At 46.1% G+C, this 20334-nt stretch overlaps 1 protein-coding gene across 1 annotated transcript in view; it reads left to right on the forward strand.

Annotated features, from left to right (window-relative positions):
- The window catches only part of LOC134910916 (matrix metalloproteinase-23-like), a 99636-nt gene extending 79910 nt beyond the window's left edge, over positions 1–19726 (forward strand). The window contains exons 7-9 of the mRNA XM_063919303.1: positions 5717–5812; positions 5945–6065; positions 19534–19726. Of these exons, the coding sequence (XP_063775373.1) occupies positions 5717–5812; positions 5945–6065; positions 19534–19726 (410 nt within the window). The remainder of the gene's footprint in view (positions 1–5716; positions 5813–5944; positions 6066–19533) is intronic.
- Positions 19727–20334: the final 608 nt, after the last annotated feature.

A 20334-nucleotide genomic window follows, 5' to 3' on the forward strand; every position in this document is an offset into this window, starting at 1 on the left:
ACATGCATCCTACACTGTAAATGGGGAAAATATAGGGGTAACTGTGGTGGAAAAAGATTTGGGGGTGTTCATAGATAATAGGCTTAATATCAGTACGCAATGTCAAAATGCAGCAAAAAAGGCAAGCAAAGTGCTTGCGTGCATAAAACGGGGCATTGAGACAAGGGACGAGGATGTAATCCTGCCACTGTACAAATCATTGGTACGTTCGCACCTGGAATACTGTGTTCAATTTTGGACATTGGAGTACGAGGAAAGGCTTACTAGGTTAAATATGTATACACTAGAAAAGAGGAGTCTAAGAGGAGACATTATTAATATCTTCAAATATGTAAAGGGTCATTACAAGGAGTTAGCAAGGGATTTGTTTATTAAAAGAACTCTGTATAGGACATGTGGGCTCTCACTGAGGCTAGAGGAGAGAAAATTCCGTACACAACATAGGAAAGGGTTCTTCACGGTAAGGGCAATAAAGATTTGGAATTCCCTGCTGGACAAGGTAATAATGGCAGACCCTGTAAATGCATTTAATAACGGATTGGACAACTTTCTAACCTGGAAAAAGTATCCAGGGTTATAGCATTTAACATAGTGACATTAGTATCTGGGAGTGGTAAGAATCATAGTTGTCAATTGGTACTAAACCATTAGTTCAGCAGGTGCATTATAATATGAACAGCTTAAAAAAGAATACAGGTTGAACCCGATGAGCATTTTGCCTCTTTTCAACCTCACTAACTATGTAACAGTGTATCCAACTTACGTAAGGGCTATGTAAATGCATAGAGCACGAACTACATCTAATTAAGAAGGCACACCGGACCGGAGTCTTCCGTCAAAACACGGACCACAATAAGTTAATTTATGTGGAAGGCAGGCAAATCCTTAGGCAAGAAAGTCGCATGCGTTTATCGCTCTGCCCAATCCTCATGAAACAGGAGGACCGTCTTCCAGTACAGGAACTTAAGGTCCACCTCTTTGGTTCAAAGAAAAGGACTGAAGAAAGGCAAGAACCAAATTTAAGTTGGAGGAAGGGTCTGTACCTTAGGTAGGAGCGCCAATCTGCACTGAAATAAAATAGATAAGGCAGATACTTGTACCTTGAGAGATCACAAACGGAGCTCTGCCTGGAGAAAAACCTCTGCCTTTATACCACGACACACAGGAACGCCAAATGCAATAGTAGTGAGCAGCCGTGACAGGTTTGTGAGCATGCAGCATGGTGGGAATAACAGACTCTGGAATGCCTTTACGTCTCAGAACGGCGGCCTCAAGAAGCCGCGTTAAAATGGGGTGTATGACTGGCCTTTGCTATAAGAGGTCTGGGTGCAGAGTCAGCGGCCATGGATCATCTGCGAGAAGCATGCGTAGATCCAAGAACCAGGCCTGCCAAAGCCAATCCGGCACCACTAGGCTGACCCTGGCCGACTCTCTCTTGATTTGCTTGAGAACGTGAGATAAGAGAGGAAATGGAGGAAACAGATAAACCAGGTCGTATGGCCAGGGGACCGTAAGAGCATCCACCACTTCTGCTGCCGGATCCCGGATCCTGGACACATACTGAGAAAGTTGGTGATTTATTCGTGAAGCCATGAGGTCTACTTGTGGACACCCCCATCTCCGTACCAGTGCTTGGAAGATGTCTGGCTGAAGAGCCCATTCTCCCAGATGAAGTTCCTGGCGACTTAGATAATCTGCTTCCCAGTTGTCCACCCATGGAATCAGTATGGCCAATAGAATGACTTTGTGTGCTTCGGCCCACCTCCAACCCAAGCAACGTCTAGCATGACCATGCCACTGCGCATTCCTCCCAGAAGGCTGACATAAGCGACAGCTGTCGTGTTGTCAGACTGTATGTGCACCACCTTCAAATGGAGTAACTGGGCAGCTTCCATCAGAGCATTGTAAATCGTCCTCCGTTCCACAAATTTATTGGCAGTACTCTTTCCTGGTTTGACCAATGACCCTGGAATTGATCACTTAGTACTACCGCACCCAAACCCCTGAGGCTTGCATCTGTCGTTAGGATGATCCAATCCCACACTATGAACCTCCTTCCTGTTGTGAGATTACTCAACTGAAGCCACCAGAGGAGTGACACCGTGGTCCGTGAAGATAAATGCACCATCCTGTGGAGCTGCAGATGAGATCCTGACCATTGATTCAGGAGATCCAGTTGGAAAGGATGAGAATGGAAATGACCAAATTGGAGTGTCTCCAGGGCTGCTACCATCTTTCCTAGGAGACAAATGCATAGATTGTCAACACTGTCTTCAGCCTGAGGACCCTCTGAACCAACAGCCAAATGCTTTGAGCTTTGTCGTCCGGAAGGTAAACTCTCTGTGCTCTTGTATCCCGGATCATTCCCAGAAACTGTAGACGCTGGGCCGGGATGAGGCTGGATTTTGTGAAGTTGACTATCCAACCATGTTGTACTTGGATTTTGTATGTGAGTAAAGCCTGTTCTAGAAGTAGATCATCCTACGGAGCCTTGATGAGAATGTCATCCAGGTACAGTATTATCGTTACCCCAAAGACCTGAGATGTGCAACCATAATGGACATGACCTTGGTGAACACTGGGAGCTGAGCATAGACCAAATGGTAGTGCTTGTAATTGGAAGTGATCCTATTGTACAGCAAATCTAAGAAATGCCTGATGTGGTTCCCAAATCGGGATGTGGAAGTACGCTTCCTTTATGTTCAGAGATATTAAAAACTCTGTGGGCTCTAGGCCTGCAATCACCAAATTTATTGATTCCATCTTGAATTGGTAGTAGGTCAGGTACTGATTTAGATACTTTAGATTCAAGATGGGTCTTACTGATCCATCTGGTTTCACGACTACAAACAGATTGGAGTAGTAACCTTTTCCCAACTGATGTGTCGGGACCGGCATTACCACTGCTACTTTCAGTAAGGACTGATTTGCCCCCTGAAGTGCTGTTTGTCTTCTGTCGCTGGTAGACCAGTTGTGAAGAACCGAACCGGTAGCAAAACTTCAAAATCTATTTTGTAACCCCTGGACACTAGATTGCGAACCCACACATCCTTGGGTATGTGGAAACAGGCCTCCTAAAAATTCCGGAGATGCGCCCCCCACCAAGGGAGACCACAGGTCTACCACCTCTAACCTGGGAGGCGAAGCCTCTGGATCTACCCCAAAAGGACTGCAGGGCATGAAAGGAGCAGAATGAAGGGCAAGTATAGATCCTCTTGGTCTGCAGAGCAGCTGTTGGGAGAAAGGAAGACTTACCTCCAGTGGGCTGAGCGATCCTCTTGTCCAGTTTGGACAGAAAAAGAATCTCTCCTGTAAAGTATAGTCTGAACAGATTATTTGGACTCTTCGGTCACCTGCCAGGAATGCAGCCACAGAGCTTGCTGGGCCACGATAGCGGAGGATGAAATTATGAAACTTACTTGTCCAATATCCCTAGAGGCATACCCTAGGTAAACTACTTATCTCATTAATGTGTTCCGTTAGGACTACCAAAAGCAAAGCTCCTGCGGCCATATGAATAGACTTTAGAGTAGTCTCTAACTTACATTCCAGTGGGTCTTTTAGAGATGTGTCCAGAAACTACTAATTTAGTTTCTAAGAGAAAGGAAAAGTTACTGATGACTTTTGTTGCTTACCAAACAGAGAAGTGTCCGGGGATTTTGGCGCCACGGTATCTGTGATATTTAATACCAGAATGAGTGCTTCTACTCCGTGAACACCATCTTGTGGAGTGGCATCTTCAGACTCCGACATCTGTTCGAGTTCCTCTTCTTCTTTCTCCAGTGCTAGGAGTACCTAATCCGAAGAATCGCCGGAATAGCCCTTTTCTTAGAAGGATGACCAGAAGCTGTTGACGTATGCATGGCAGAAGAATCCATAAGCTCACCAGTCCTTCCATAGACTTGGCTTCCCCTGCTGCCCAGGCTGGTTTTGTGGAAAAAGGAGAGGAAACAGACCCCAGAGAAGGACTCTCCAATCTAGCAGATTGCCAGTCTCTGCGGGAGGCCGCTAGCTCGGAAGTAAGATCCACCATGACTCCACCTAAGTTAGAAACCCACTGGAGAGTAGTACCTGCATCACTAGATGTTCCTTGGACTGCTGCTTTGGGCGCACATGCATTACATAAGGTAGCCCCCTCAGTGGATGCCTGTGGTAATTTTTTGTTGCACTTGGTGCAAACATAGAGTTTCTGTGATGTTATAGGTCCTGCACCCTTGCTTGTCATTGCGGCTCTGACACAGAGAACTAGTTGCACAAGTATAAACACACACAGATGTACCTGGAAAACAGGTAACATAAAAAAAAGGTAGGTTGGATAGAGGGAGAAAGCACACTATAAGCCTTCCCTCAGGACCTACTAAACCAGTTAACCCCTTCTGCACAGCCCCCTGAGGAAAAATCCCAGGGATGTGCAGGTGGATGAGGTCAGGCAGACTCCTCAGTGACTGCTTCAAAATGGCGCATGCACCTAACTAACGCTGTTAACAGTGTGGCCCGGATCCTCAGTAAAACACTGCTGCTCAGCCTGTGGGCATTTTCCTCTCAGCTGCAGCCAGTGTCTTTCCCACTCTTTTTTTTTTTTTTGTATAATTACCTGTGGCTTTTGGCAGCCAAAGCCCTTGCTGCAGCTGTGTAACAGCACTGGGAAGATTTGAAGAGAGGGAGGAGGGTGATGCAGACAGCGGGAACCGCGCTATGCTCACTCCTTCAGACCTCAGGAGCACAGATTAGGCAGTGAAGACTGCAGGAGCATTTCTGTATAAGCCTACAGTCTTTCCCTGACAGAATCAGGTCACCCTAGACCCAGACCTCACTTTTCTGCTAAGTGGCGAAGGATCTCAGCATGAGGCAGTCTCTTTAAATTAAAAGTTAACTAAGAATAAAATAAATTAAAATTAAACAATAATTGGCTGGAGCTCAGACCAGTGTTACTGGCTCTCTCGGCACATTTCTAAAAACTAAGGGCTAATGGGCGATAGAGGGGGAGGAACCAGCACACTGTTAGACTTTTTAAAGTGCCTCTTCCCAATAGCCACCAGTCAGGGCTGGTTCTAGACCTTTTGGCGCCCAGGGCGTAAGTTTCCATTGGCGCCCCCTCCCCCCCATTAGACAAAACAGGGATAGTGGGCACCGTAGGCACGCGTACAAATATAGGGACGTGGCTTGAAAAGTCATAGGGAAGGGGCGTGGCCACAGTTGTGCCCCCAGTAGCTGTGCCCCCTGTAGCTGTGCACCCCTGTAAATGTGCCCTTAGTAGCAGCGCTTACAAAACAAAAAATACTCACCAGCCGCGCTCCTGCTTCCCTAACCGCTGCTGCTGTCCTCCGTCTCCGTTCACCGCTCCTCAGATCTATGGGAGAGACGTCATGATGTCTCTCCCATAGCGCCGCACACTACACAGACACTAGAGGTCAATTATGACCTCTAGCATCTGCTGCTACTCCGACAATGCTGTGCGGTACGCAATGACACCAGGCGCACAGTACTGCACCATTAGCGGCTCTTGCCATGGCAGCGGTGGCGGCACCCTCAGGACAGCGGCGCCCCAGGCAAAAAGCCTGCTTGCCCATGGCAAGAGCCGCTTGTGCCACCCGTCTATACCCCCACCCAGTGTCTACAGTCTCCAGTGTCCCCAAGTGGATGAATGGGAAAATATATCTAATCATAAGTATCTTTTCCTTTTAACCTAAATATTGCTGCAATTATTGCATTCCAGGCTGTGCAGCTTCGAAGTCCAACTGTGGGTCACTAACAGTGAAGGAAAACTGTGGTTTACAAAGTTCTTGCGACCACAAGTGTAATGGCTGTAAGGGTGAGGCAATTTTCTAGAGATGTGGTAGCATGTAGTGTCACTTGCACAGTCGTAAATGGCACAAACACACTGTATGGTGTTGGTTTTTGTGTCACATTCTCAACACTAATTCTTCTATTCCTTTCAATTAAGAGGTTCCTGAGCGAGGACCCACATTACACAAAGTCAAAGTGAGGACGCGTTATGCTTCTAAGGGTCAGTATGTCACCTTCAACTGTACCCATGTAGCATTCAGGCCGCGCCAGAGAGTCAGGTAAGGATTACATGAATACAACTCATTGTAACATATCCTTTAAAATAGGAGCAGATGTTTTGTATTCAGTAAAAGTCATTGCCCTCCTGAAATTACATAAGAAGGAAAAATGAGTATAATTACGTTTTGTTTAAAAGAATAGTAAGAATAGTAATGAAGTGGTTAAGAAAACGTATAAAATAATATAAAAAAAAGGTATACAGTACATGCTGCTGTAACCCAAATTCTTGGTGACCAAACCACAAATAATTTGCTTATATAAGGTTCAAAACTATTACACAGTACCAGCAAGAATAAGCTAGAACAGTAAAAAGTTGATCGATGAGCATTACAGAAATCAAGCTTTGTCAGTTTACCATTGTTACAATACTTTAAGTACAAAATAACAGTCCAAAATTAAACAATTTCATCAACGAGCACTAACAAAAACTAACAAAAATCTTGGGTCTACAAAAGTAGATGGCTAAAGCCTCTGGTAAGTGTGCCATGTGTTTGCCCTCAGGAAAAAAAATGCATCCATCCCCTGGATGTCACAATCTAAATAATTGAACTTAAGGAAGACTTTAATTTTCAATTAGATAATCTCTACTTGGATCTTTTTTAATATTAAAGCATATATCGATTCATACTTACCGACAATCTGGCTGCCCCCTCCCCAGCCAGGTCGGAGCAACAGGGGCGTGGCGAGGTGGAGGATGATATTTAGGGGCGGGTTTGGGGGCCGATAATATTGGCATTGCAAGGCATGGTTGCGTCATCTGACCCCCAGACCGTCCACTTTGACCTACGCCGCTGGGGGTTTGTTAGAGACTTGCCCACTCTTCGGGGGGGTGGGGGGATTTGCAAGTATGCATTGATTTGCTTCTACTATGAAAAGGAAAATATTTGAACCAGATTTCAACCTCAGTCTATTTTAAATGCAGTGGTTAGACTAATTTTCCTCTCTAAAGTTCTTCTGCTGCTGCTCTACTCTGTCAGCCCTTACATTGCTTGTATTTTACAGCTCTAGGGGGATATTCAATTACCGTCAATGAAGCTTCTGGTGATATTTCCCGATGTTTCATCAATGTTTTTTCACCCAAATTAAACATCCTTTTCACCTGAAAACACGCAGGTTCAGCGAAACCTGTGTGTTTTCGGTTGAAACAGCCCCATTTTCAGGTGAAAACAGGGCTGTTTACGGGATTTTGAGGCAGGTGAAACAAATCCCTGAAAAGCCATGGCCCGCGCAGGCTTATCGGGGCTAATTTAATAGCCCCCCCGGCGATACTTTAACACCCGAGCAGTGAGTGCAGGTAATTGAATATCCCCTCCTAGTCCTATATTAAATACTTCTACTAACATACAAGGCTATCAACAACACTATACCAACATCTCTTCACTTGCCTCAAAATGTTTTCCAATTTGATTCTTTCGCCTTGGGTAAGATCTACATCCCTCATCGACATTCATTACCTGCTCCCATTCCAGGTTATAAATAATAATTGTTCCTCCTTTGTGCAGAGATTATTAATTATTATTATTATTATTATTATTATCCTTTATTTATATGGAGCCACAAGGGTTCTGCAGCGCCTAACAAAGTACATAAACAAATGAGCAAAACATGAAAATAGTAACTTACAGTACAAGTCAGTGCAGGACAAGTACATGGTATATAAATATTGCTGCATCAGTTGCCATAACACTGAAATAAGCAGCAGGATGGCAGAAGACAAGGGTTAGGTGCCGCTGTAGGGAGTATGGCTACAGTATAATTAAGGGAAGGAAAACCACATGAGGTGAGAGGGCCCTGCTTGTGGGAGCTTACATTCTAAAGTGGAGGGGCAAACAGTGAGATGAAACTTATTATTGACACCTTTTTCCACAAGCAGCATGTTTTCTACAGCCCAAATATAAATTGCTGACTAAAGTTAGAGAAAACAGAATCCAAGTTTGGTTGGCAAGGAACACAGCTAAGATGGCCACCACTGCACGGAAAAGTTATTCTCCCCATGCTGTGGTGCTATCAAGAGGAATAGTTGGTGCAATGCGCTTAAAGGTAACTGGATATGTAGTTAATGTAGTGCAAAGTATATTTATGTTTATGTATGTGCAAGTTTAAGAACATATGTTTTTTTCCCCCCAAAATATATTTTATTGAGGTTTTGAACAAACAGTAACATATCACAAAAAGACAGAGAGGACAAAGCCGTCTAAAAGAAGAGACAATAAGCACACTGTAAAATATATATAATACAGTAACGGCAGGGTGCCGCAGTATAACCAACAATTTTCCGTTTTCCAATATAGAACAAAAAAGAAAAATCAGAACAGTAGACCTACGTAGCGTACAATAAAAAAAAAAAAAAAGAGTATCGAAGAAAAAAGAAAACTTCACGAGGGTGGTCATAGGTCCGAGACAACAATAACACATATACATATAAAGGCGTCCACCTACGTGGGGGACGCACAACCTAGACAATAAATAAACCGAAAAAATAGTAATTAAGAAAAAACAAAAAACAAAACTAAGAACATACAATAAAAAATAAAAATAAAAATAGTACCTGCCGAGACCAAGAGACCGTCGACCCATCCATGGAGAAACCATCAAGACCAGAGGAAATATGGAAGATGGAGATCGAAGAAGAAGCAAGGTGGGAATGTAGTAGAGTAAAAGGAAAAGAGAGGAATAAAGAGAGGAGGAGGTAAAGGGCAGTGGAGATTTATGGGAAGGAGACAGGAGGTCTATGATCTAAAAGTTGCTGACAGTACCATGTAGTGCAATGAAAGCATTGTTGGATAGCTGATTTTGTAGAAGTGGATAACTTTCCCGCAGCATTGAAATAACACAGGGGTCATAATTTCCTTATTAAGAGACGTCTCCAGCCAGTCCATTGTAAACAGAAACAAGAGCCTTGAGGTTGCCATGGGTAAGGTGGGAGGGGTGTCATGTATCCATTGTTGAAGTATGGCCTTTCGTCCCACGGCCGAGAGGACCATCACTAGTTTTTTATCTTGAGAAGGGATGTGTGGCTGATCAAGGAGATGTCCAAGAGGGCCCAAGAGGCCGTACATTGGAAAGTTATACCCAATTCAGAAGAGCTATATGCCTGTAATTCACCCCAAAATGTTTGTATGTTGGGGCAGTGCCAAAAGCAGTGCATTATATCAGCTACAGGTGCAGAGCACTTAATGCATGCCGCCGAGTCGGAGAGGTCCATCAAATTACTCCGTTTCGGAGATATATAAGCCCTGTGCAAAATCCTGTATGACATTTCTTGATAGATACTTGCTGGAATAAGCTTCAGAGATTTGGTGAAAGTGTCCATCACTGTATCAGGGGTCATGGAAGGTATCTGAGAGGACCATTTTTGTAATTGGACAAGATCAGAAGCGGGTATAATTTCTGTGAGTATACGGGCGTAAATAGATGAGATAGAGAATGTAAGAGAGTGTCTAAAGAATTAAGAAAGTCCGGTTTATGTAACTTCGACAGAACTGAATGGAGATAATGGGAGGCTTGAAAATAATAAAAACCATGAAGGGGATTGATGTTGTATTTAGCCACGGCTTCAGCAAAAGTAAATAGTTTATTCCGGGAGTTAAGAAGATTGCGAATATGTGTGATCCCCACGGTGCGCCATGCAGTGAAAGGAGGCCTGACCATTTTGGAAATTAAATTACCCGTAAGAGGAAGAAACATTGAATGAAAATAGTGTAAATTCAACGATTTCCTAGATCTTCTCCAAGCTTGAACAGTAGTTGTCAGAAGCACATTGTCGAGATGTGGTAGTTTCAGAGTAGTGTTATTGGCATGTAGGAGGTAGCTGAGGGACAGAGGAGTACATAGTTGGGAGTCCAATAAAGAGTCAGTGAAGACGTTAATTTCTCTAATCCAGTCCATGGCAAAGCGAAGAAGACAGGATCTATTGTATTGCTCTATGTCAGGCAAATTTAGACCCCGTTCTGAACCGTCTGAGACAGTTTGAGGAGACTTATCCGAGGCCTCTTATTGGACCATATGAATTTAGAAATGTATGAGTTAAGGAGGGATAATCAGATTTTGTGAGCAGGACAGGGACCATCTGAAGGACATAGAGCAATTTCAGGAAGCTGGCCATCTTAACAAGGTTACAGCGACCTAGAAGATTAAGAAGGAAGTCCTGCCAAAGGCCAAGTTCAGTTTGGATTTTAGTGAGAATAGGACGAACGTTATAGGAGTAAAGGAGAGCAGGATCTGATGGTAGTAGAACACCAAGGTAAGTAAGATGAGTGAGAGTCCAACGGAATGGGAAGGAAGTGCCCCATCCCATAGTGGCTTGACGGAATAAGGCTAGGGCCTCTGATTTGTCATAATTAATGGAGAAACCCGCAAAGGAGATGAAGCATGCGATGGCTTTTTGCAATGCTGGAACAGATTGTTTAGGATTGGAAGTGAGAAGAAGAATGTCATCCGCAAATGCTATGATTTTCAGGGGTGTGGTTCGTTTTATCGACAGTGTCTAGGTCGACAATGTTTAGGTCGACCACTATAGGTCGACAGTCACTAGGTCGACATGGATGGAAGGTCGACATGTGCTAGGTCGACAGGTCTAAAGGTCGACATGAGGATTTTTTTTTTTTGTGTCGTTTTCTTCGGAAAGTGACCGGGATCCCAAATTAGTGCACTGCGTCCCCTCGCATGGCTCGCTTCGCTCGCCATGCTTCGGGCATGGTGCCTTCGCTTCGCTCGGCACACTTTACCGTTCCAATCGTAGTCCACGTGGATCGTTAAGTATGAAAAAATAAATAAAAATGTGAAAAACTCATGTCGACCTTTAGACCTGTCGACCTAGCACATGTCGACCTAGAAACCCTGTCGACCTTCCATCCATGTCGACCTAGTGACTGTTGACCTATAGTGGTCGACCTAAACATTGTCGACCTAGACACTGTCGATCTTCAGACCGGATTCCGATTTTCAGTATCTGAGTACCGATTTTAATACCTCGAAAGATAGACAAGTTAAGAATATAGCGTATGAAGGGTTCCAAAGCTAGGTTGAATAGAAGAGGGGAAAGAGGACAGCCCTGCCTAGTCCCCCTTTCCAAGGTGAAGGGAGCTGAAGAGATATTATTAACCAGCACCTGCGCAGTAGGGGCAGTGTAAAGGGAGTTAACAAGGCCACAAAACATGGCTCCAAAGTGTTGATGGCGTAGGACCCTATCAAGATGAGGCCAGACAACTTTATCAAAGGCCTTTTCCGCTTCGAGATTAATCAAAATGTTCTGAACAAGATTATGGGAGCAAGAGTGAGTGATGGCGGCCAAAGCAGCCCTAATTCCTCGAACTGACTGTCTATGTTTGATATAGCCCAGTTGTGCAGGCGATATAATGCGAGAAAGACATAGTTGCAGGCGGTTAGCCATCAACTTAGTCAAAACCTTGAAGTCCTGATTAAGGAGAGATATTGGCCGATAGGAACTAGTAAGGGAAGGATCCTTACCAGGTTTCGTTATAACAATTATTTTAGCTTCATTGAACCTAATTGGGGTTTGTTTGGAAGTAAGAATGATTGTAGAGTGACGTGAGAGTGGGAACCAAGTCTTCCTGAAGTATTTTATAAAACTCTGCACCAAAGCCATCGGGGCCTGGGCTTTTATTATTCGGCAGGCTTTTGATAGTGTCAATGACTTCTTCGGTAGTGATCGGGCTTTCCAAGATGTCCCTCTCCTCCTGAGAGAGGACAGTGAGATCAGCTATTTCAAGAAAAGAACGGCTGGCTTCAGCATCATCAGGGCCTTTAGTATAGAGGGAGCGGTAAAAGCGCATGAATTTAGTACAGATGGAGTCGGGGTCTGAGACTAATTTTCCTGAGATATTGATGGTATTGACCCACGTGTGGGATTTAGGTCCCCTGATCAAGTTAGCCAACAGTTTACCTGATTTATTGCCCCATCTATGAAACTTATTCCGCTGGTAGTCATAAGATAATTGAGCACGTTCAGTGAGGAAAGTGTCATACAAGAGTTTTGCAGAGAGGTAAGCTTCCTTATGAGCAGGGGTATCTCGTTGTTTATATCTCCGATAAGAGGAGGTAAGTGTTGCACTCAATGTCTGCAGTTGTGAGAATTTTTTCCTCTTAGACATTATGTGCCTTCTTAGAATTGCCTTAGCGGCACCCTGGTCTTCATTATCTAGGGTGTAGCCAAGATTGTTTGAGATGAAGACGGAAATCAGTGGACTGGCGTAGATATGCAGGGAAGCGCCAGCATGGGGAAATACGATGAGGTAAGGTTAAACGGATGTGTAGTGAGACAGGAGCATGGTCATAAATGATGATGTCAGCAATTGCTGAATGGGTAACTTTGGGAAAGATGCGTGTGGAAGTGAAAATGTAATCAATGCGAGAGTGAGATGAATGGGGGTGAGAGTAGAAAGAGAAATCCTTCTGAGTAGGATGAAAAATACGCCATGGGTCAAGCAAGTCAAGTTGTGAGCAAAAAGAAGACAGCAAGTGACATAGAGAAGTAGCAGTATGAGTACTTACTCGAGATCTGTCCATGGATGGGTCGACCACCAGGTTAAAGTCTCCGCCCACAATCAGATTGTGGCCACCCCGGGTAAGGAGAGTTGTCAAAAGAGCTGCAAAAAAAGGTTCAGACGAGACATTAGGCGCATATACATTAATAAGAGTATAAACAGTGCCATCAATGAATATATCAAGTAACATGAATCGCCCTTCGGGATCAAGAAACTTTTTACGGATTGAGTATTGTAGGTTAGTGTGGAAAAGGATAGCCACTCCTCGCCACTTAGAGTGATATGGGGTTGAAATACATTCTCCTATACAAAGGGGCACATAGGGAATTTCTAGGGTCATCTAGCCAATGTGTTTCCTGAAGAAATATAACATGAGGGGACATACGTTTCAAGTGGGATACCACCTTCTTTCTTTTAACAGGGTGATTAAGACCTTCTACATTCCAAGAGACTAAACGTAATAAATGAGCACGTGAGTCTCCATCTACATGAGGGTATGGGGAGGAAACCGAGGCCATATTAGCCTACGCCCACAATTGGGAAGTGTAAGGTAAACATGAATAAGGTGAAGTAGGGCCTCACCCCGTCCCAGCAAGCGGGGGGAGAATATCCCAGGAGGGGAGGGGGGTCTCGGCTCAGGCAGATATAACTTAACAAACAAAAAAACAATAACAGGAACAGTGAAAATAGTAAATACTTAGGGAGTGAACTAGGAGTATACATCTATTGTATATAGAACACTCCGCACGTGAGACCCGAATATGGAGTCGGAAGAAAAATGAACTACAAGCCAAGAGAGACAGTCAGCTTTCAAGTATCCGGATGAGAAAAATGAAGCTTTGCCTCCTCAGGGTCGTCAAAAAACAGTGGTTTGCCATTCTCGAACACCCTGAGGCGGGCCGGATAGAGCAAGGAGAACTTGATCTTAGTATCAAATATGTGCTTGCAGATGGGAGCAAACTCTCTACGTTTGGTGGCTACGAGGGTAGAGAAGTCCTGAAAGATGAGGAGTCGATCACCATTGTAGGACAGACTAGCCATTTTGCGGTAGTGTTCAAGAAGTTTCGTCTTATCTGCATAGTTCAGGATCCTCATTATGACAGGACGGGGGCGTCTAGAAGAATTTTTCCGTTCAGGGCCGATTCTATGTGCTCTTTCGATGACAAGTGGGACTCCTTTGAGATCCATAGCCAATTGCTCTGGAATGCCGGAGAAGAGGAGATCCATAAGTTCGCAGCCTTTTAACCGATTCCGGAATGCCAATGACCCTCCGATTGTTACGCAGCTGCGATTTTCAAGGTCATCGATCTTCTCTGAAAGGTCAGAGATCTCCAATTGTTTGGCCTGTATGGTTTGTTGAGCCGTCGTCAGGTCATCTTCCAGGGATGAAATTCGCTGCTCCGCTTCATCTAAATGAGTAGAGTGGTGGCTGAGTTGGGTAAGGGTGGACTCAATAGCTTCCTTAATGCAAGCCAATTTTTCGACCAGAAGAGGACCAAGGATCGCCACCAGATCATTATGCTTCGTTTTCGGCTGCTTAACAGGTGGTCTGGACCTACGTGTGCGCTGAGAAGTGGAGCGGGAGGCTGAGCGATCAGAGTCATGTGGGTATAAGGAACTTTTCCATGCAGTAGCGTCGACAACAACTGGAGTGTGTAGAGATTAAGAGAGGTTGAAGATGTGTCGGGTCTCACATATGAAGCATCAGAGATGGAGGTCTTCACATCACGGCTAACAGCAGGGTGTGCGGCCGGAGGGAGAACAGGCCTCCATATAGTGGGGGGTCATAGGGTGCTGCTCTCGGGCCCCGAGGAATTATAAACAAAAAGAGACAAGCGGTGTAAAAGTCAAGCGGCAAGGTGACTATACTAACAGAAAAATCCAGCACAGGGAGCACAATGAACAGGCAAAAGGAAAAGATCAGATCCAATGCGTACTGTGCAGGCAGGAGCAGAGTAAGGTGCCTGTAGATTAGCACAGAACAATACACAGTGAGGCCACTGGTGGTGTAGGGAGAGCTTCCTATATCTGGCCAGCTGGCAGTAAAGGGCAATGAGGAGGGTAAATGCTGGCAAGGGGGGTACACACACAGACGACCAGCTACCTTGAGTGGAAACCAGTCATGGGGTGTGAGCAGGGTATGGGTGCTGCAGCATACAATTCCAGCCACCTGTGGGGTGAGAGAAGGGTCTGCAGCAACCTATATGCCAGCCCTGGCTTCCGTGCCTTTATAACATCTGCGGCGGGGGCGGCCGGGAAATCAGAGCCGTGGTGTCAGCAGCAGCTGCGGGCCTCAAGCCGCGTCCGCGGCACGGGTAGCCGTACGGGTCTGGGCGCAGGGGGAGGCAGCGATCCGGCCGGCGGGAGGTAGGGGAGAGTTCCTCACCGCACTGTGGAGCGGCCGTCCGGTCAGTGCGGCTCCCGTCTCCCTCTCCGTCCCTAGCTCCGGGCCTCCGTCAGCAGTGGTGCGGTAAGATGGCCGCAGGTTGTTGTGGGCTGCAGGGGGGTGCAGAGTGAAGCCCAATCCTCCGGGCTACGGATGCAGTGCCTTCAGCTGTGTATCCTCCAGGGCCTCCTCTGGTGGATATGATGCCGAGGCACTGAGCGGTAAGCAGGATAGGTCCGCCCTCAGCTCGCACGGAGCGTCCGGGTGGTCTGGCGGGCCAGCAATAGAAATTTAGTCCGCGGCTTCAGACTGGCGAGTAGGTCTTGTCTCGCAGGAGCTTCCCCGGCGTCTCCGATGGAAATGGGCAGTAGTAGGGGGTAGAGGAAGGAGTGGGGAGGATGAATCAGGCGTAGGGTAAGGTTGAAACAGGCCAGGAGGGTATATTAATTAGATGAAAAGCAGGAGCTGATGGATGCTACAACTGCTCACCTCCGGTGCCAGGCCACGCCCCCCAGAACATATTATGTTTAATAGGTAGCACTGTTGTGCTGAAATAGGTAATGTCCATTGCTGCAGAAATCTGTTTTATAAGGCATTGTCATTATTTGAATAAGGTAATATTTGTGATATTCTGACATAAGAATACAAGTGTAAATTATATGGAGTCAGGAAAGGTTTTTGCTGGGCAAACACAATGAGATAATATGTATGTCAGACAGATAAATTCTATATGAACAGCTGAACCCCTCAGATATTGTGGCTATACACTGTGAGATCTCAGTGCAGAGGAGATATTTCCCCGTTTCTCTTAATTTCTGGTTGCCATAACCTGTGGTGAAACACCTTTCTTTATTAACTAGTTCAACACAGGTGAAGGCAATCATGAAGTAAGAGGGGAGTCAAACAACAGATCATGTTGTCCCTCCTGGAATGGGTTATGTTGGGAGGTCTGGCTTGCATCTTTTGCCGTAGTCTCATCTGACACTTTGGGCGGAATTCAAATGTTTGGCCACTAGATGGCTCCCGGGGTGGTATTCATGTGACCGGCGGTCGCCCCTCCCCGCTGGGATCCCGGCGTCGGTATGCTGCCGGGATCCCGGTGTCGGTAAGCTGACCGCCGGTCAGCCGTACTACACCCGGCTCCCGGCGTCTGCATTTCAACTCGCACCCCCGGTGGTGATGTGCTGAAATGCATGAAAAGTGACCCATTTGGGCACCCAAACAGCACTTTTAATGATCGCATCCAGCACTTTGGTCGGGCTTAGCTGTTTTATGCGGCTAAAACCAACCTTTATGGGTGCGATCTGCATGGACCAATAAAAAATTGAATTGTGCCCGCGATCTCCTGTCTAAAATGGTGGTAGATCGCGAGGCGCAATTCAACTGAATATCGCCCTTTATGTTAATTCTCTGCCCTTCCCTGGTGTACAAGTGTGCATCTATATGTGCAAGGACTGAGACTCACACTTTGTGGGTCTTTAGACACAACAAAACAACATGAGGCATCTTTAGGTGCCACTACCGACACACCATTGAACTTGCACCTGCCCCATGCTAGGTGCAGATTCTCCATCAGGGTATGGCCTTCAATATGAGCAAATTAGAATCTGAGTTTGCAACCACTTTTGCAACATGGTTTTGCCACTTTAATAACATGCCCATAAGATGGTACGTCTTTGTGCGCCTGAATGGTCATTTTCCTGTCACCACACAGGAATGCCCAACACATTTCCAATACATGTCTAAAACTGCTACTGCTATTGAAATTGCTATTGCGCCTCTGTTCATATACACTGTAGGATGCATGCACTTTTTAGTGACTTAGATGCACGCACAGTTGAAAAATATTGACCATTTGCGCAAATATCTGCATCAGAATCAAGTACAGGGATAGATTGGATCGTTGGGACAGTAGGAGGCTCCCCGCTGGGCTGGTCCAGTGACCCCCCTGCCGGGTCAGCTCGTGTTGCTGGACTGGCAGCGGTCTGCGAGCTCTGATTGGCTCACAAACCGGCACTTCATTTAACAGACATGCCGCCACCGGAGACCCAGGAGGGGCACACAGGAGAGGCGCGCGCTGTGCCCTCCGGCTCCTTCCCAAAACTCACAGCAGCGGGGGAGCCCAGGGAGGGTGTGTAACTGGCACTGGGGGGCATATTTGGCACTGGGGGTATATGTGTAACTGCCACTGGGGGGGCATATTTAGCACTGGGGGTATATGTGTAGCAGTCACTGGGGGGGCATATGGGCACTGGGGGCATATGTGTTTCTGACACTATGGGGGCATATTTTTATCTGGCACTGGGGGCATATGTGGCACTGGGGGCATATGTGGCATTGGGAGCACAGTCCTAGCAACAAGCATTACCCCCTGGTAAAAAAACACAACACCCAGCTCATGAAATCCCTGGCAACAAGCATTATCCCCTAGCAACGAGCATGACACCCAGTGCATGAAACCCCTGGCAACGAATATTACCCCCTGGCAACAAGCTTGAAACCCAGCACATTATACCTCTGGCAACAAGCATAACACCTAGAGCATGAAACCCCTGGCAACGAGCATGACACCCTGAGCATGAAAACTGTAGGGTTTAATGTGAAATGGGCATTGCGGTGTGTGGCATAATGTATCACAGACATTGCGGTGTGTGGTATACTATATCAAGGGCATTGTGGTATGTGGTATAATGTCTCAGGGGCATTGCAGTGTGTGACATAATGTATAACGGGCATTGCAGTGTGTGGCATAATGTATCACAGACATTGCGGTGTGTGGTATACTATATCAAGGGCATTGTGGTATGTGGTATAATGTCTCAGGGGCATTGCAGTGTGTGACATAATGTATAACGGGCATTGCAGTGTGTGGCATAATGTATCACGGACATTGCGGTGTGTGTCATAATGTGTCACAGACATTGTATGTGCTATAATGTATCAGGGGCATTGCAGTGTGTAGTATAATGTATAACGGGCATTGCGATGCATGGCATAATGTGTCACAGGCATTATGGTGTGTGGCATAATGTGTCGAGGGCATTACGGTGTGTGGCATATTATGTCATGGCCATTATTGTGTGTGGCATAATGTCTAAGGGCCATTGCAGTATGTGGCATAATGTATACTGGGCATTACTATAAGGAGGAAAAATGACAAATAATGTAAGGGGCATGAATCAGGAATTTTTTTTTCCTGTGGTGGCCAAGGTCTGGGCGTACAGGTTGCAAAACTTGGGTATAAGGTAGTCTTTTCCTGCAATGCCACGCCCCTTTAAGCAAAGACACACCCATGTCAGCAAGGTCACGCCCCATTTTTACGGGGGCGCGCACAGATTCATCACTTTACTAGTGGCAATTATGGGGGTGGGGGGGCGCCAGAGAATGTTTTTGCTTGGGGGAGAAAAATCTCTAGTTACGCCACTGGATGTACAGTGTACTGTAAGTGATCTGCAGTGTATGTGATATGCAACATAAGTGATATGCAGTGTAAGTGATATCCAGTGTAGTGTAAGCAATGTGTAGTGTATGCAGGGCAGGACTGATTGCAGCATCTGTAGACAGTGGGCGTCTCAGTGCTTGCATACTGTATTTGGAAGCACAGATGTACACCAGGAATGGGCAGTGTATCGGCATTAGCCTAAGGCCGCATACGCAACTGCAGGGAAGGCCGCAACTGCAGGGAAGGCCGCAACTGCATCCATCTCAGAATCAGACCCTATGAGGAGGGATCCCGCCCTCTAAACGGGCCCCACCTCCTCAACTGACCCACCCCCATTAGGACTGCTTCCATAAATTTCCTGGGCTGGTTTTCCATCCCAATCCGTCCCTGATCAGGCCCATTGTTCCCAATACATTTGACTGGTAGCTTCTCCTTTTTGGAGTATCTACCCCTGCAGCACGATGGCTACTGCTGTCCAAAAATCTTTTTCCTGAACACTTTCTTCTAGCTCACTATTGAGTATATAACTGCACACAGATTCTGTTACTGTTCATAGACGTTAGTGATTGCTGAGTTTCAGTCTGATTAGCTTCATATAAAACTATTAAAGAACGGTCTAAATATTGGCTTATAGCATATGCCCTGGCAGATAATTAATTTTCGGGTGGTATTCATGTGACCGACGGCCGGGAGGCCGACGGTCACATGACCTCCTCCAGCATCCCGACCCCCACTATCCCGATGGTCGGCATGCTGACCAACAGGGACTATTTCCACTCGTGGGTGTCCACGACACCCATAGAGTGGGAATAGAACCCGTGGCGACCGTAGGTCGCCACTGAGCCCACAGCGTGGCGAGCGCAGCGAGCCCGCAAGGGGCTTGCTGCACTCGCCCCTCCCCGCCGGGATCCCGGCGTCTGTATGCTGCCGGGATCCCGGCGTCGGTAAGCTGACCGGCGGTCAGCCATACTACACCCTTAATTTTCTATGTCCTGACAGGTAATGTATTTAAGTAAAGCTAAACATATTTGCGCAATCACTTTACAGTAATCTGACAATATTTACTGGCTCTGAGTTTATACCTCGCTTTAGCTAACCTCTCTTGTCCACCCCCAATTACTCTCCTTTTCTAGTTGGTATAAGGATGGATCCCGTCTTATATCCTCGGCAGCAATTTGGATGGAAAGTTTGGTTGTTTTAACTGGGAAATCCTCAGCAAGTCTTGTTCTTCAAGCTCAAGAAATGACCCAGGGACGTTACACATGTGTAATTCGCCAGGGAAGGATGACATTGGGAGGAAGGTCATGGAATCTACGCGTCATATAACATTTCTAGAAAAATGGAATAAAAAAATAAGAATTTACTTACCGATAATTCTATTTCTCGTAGTCCGTAGTGGATGCTGGGGACTCCGTAAGGACCATGGGGAATAGCGGCTCCGCAGGAGTCTGGGCACAAAAGTAAAGCTTTAGAACTACCTGGTGTGCACTGGCTCCTCCCCCTATGACCCTCCTCCAAGCCTCAGTTAGGATACTGTGCCCGGACGAGCGTACACAATAAGGAAGGATTTTGAATCCCGGGTAAGACTCATACCAGCCACACCAATCACACCGTACAACTCGTGATCTAAACCCAGTTAACAGCATGATAACAGAGGAGCCTCTAGAAAAGATGGCTCACTACAGCAATAACCCGATTTTTTGGTAACAATAACTATGTACCAGTATTGCAGACAATCCGCACTTGGGATGGGCGCCCAGCATCCACTACGGACTACGAGAAATAGAATTATCGGTAAGTAAATTCTTATTTTCTCTAACGTCCTAAGTGGATGCTGGGGACTCCGTAAGGACCATGGGGATTATACCAAAGCTCCCAAACGGGCGGGAGAGTGCGGATGACTCTGCAGCACCAAATGAGAGAACTCCAGGTCC

This window comes from Pseudophryne corroboree, chromosome 4, assembly GCF_028390025.1.
Source record: "Pseudophryne corroboree isolate aPseCor3 chromosome 4, aPseCor3.hap2, whole genome shotgun sequence".
NCBI classification, from domain to species: Eukaryota; Metazoa; Chordata; class Amphibia; order Anura; family Myobatrachidae; genus Pseudophryne; species Pseudophryne corroboree.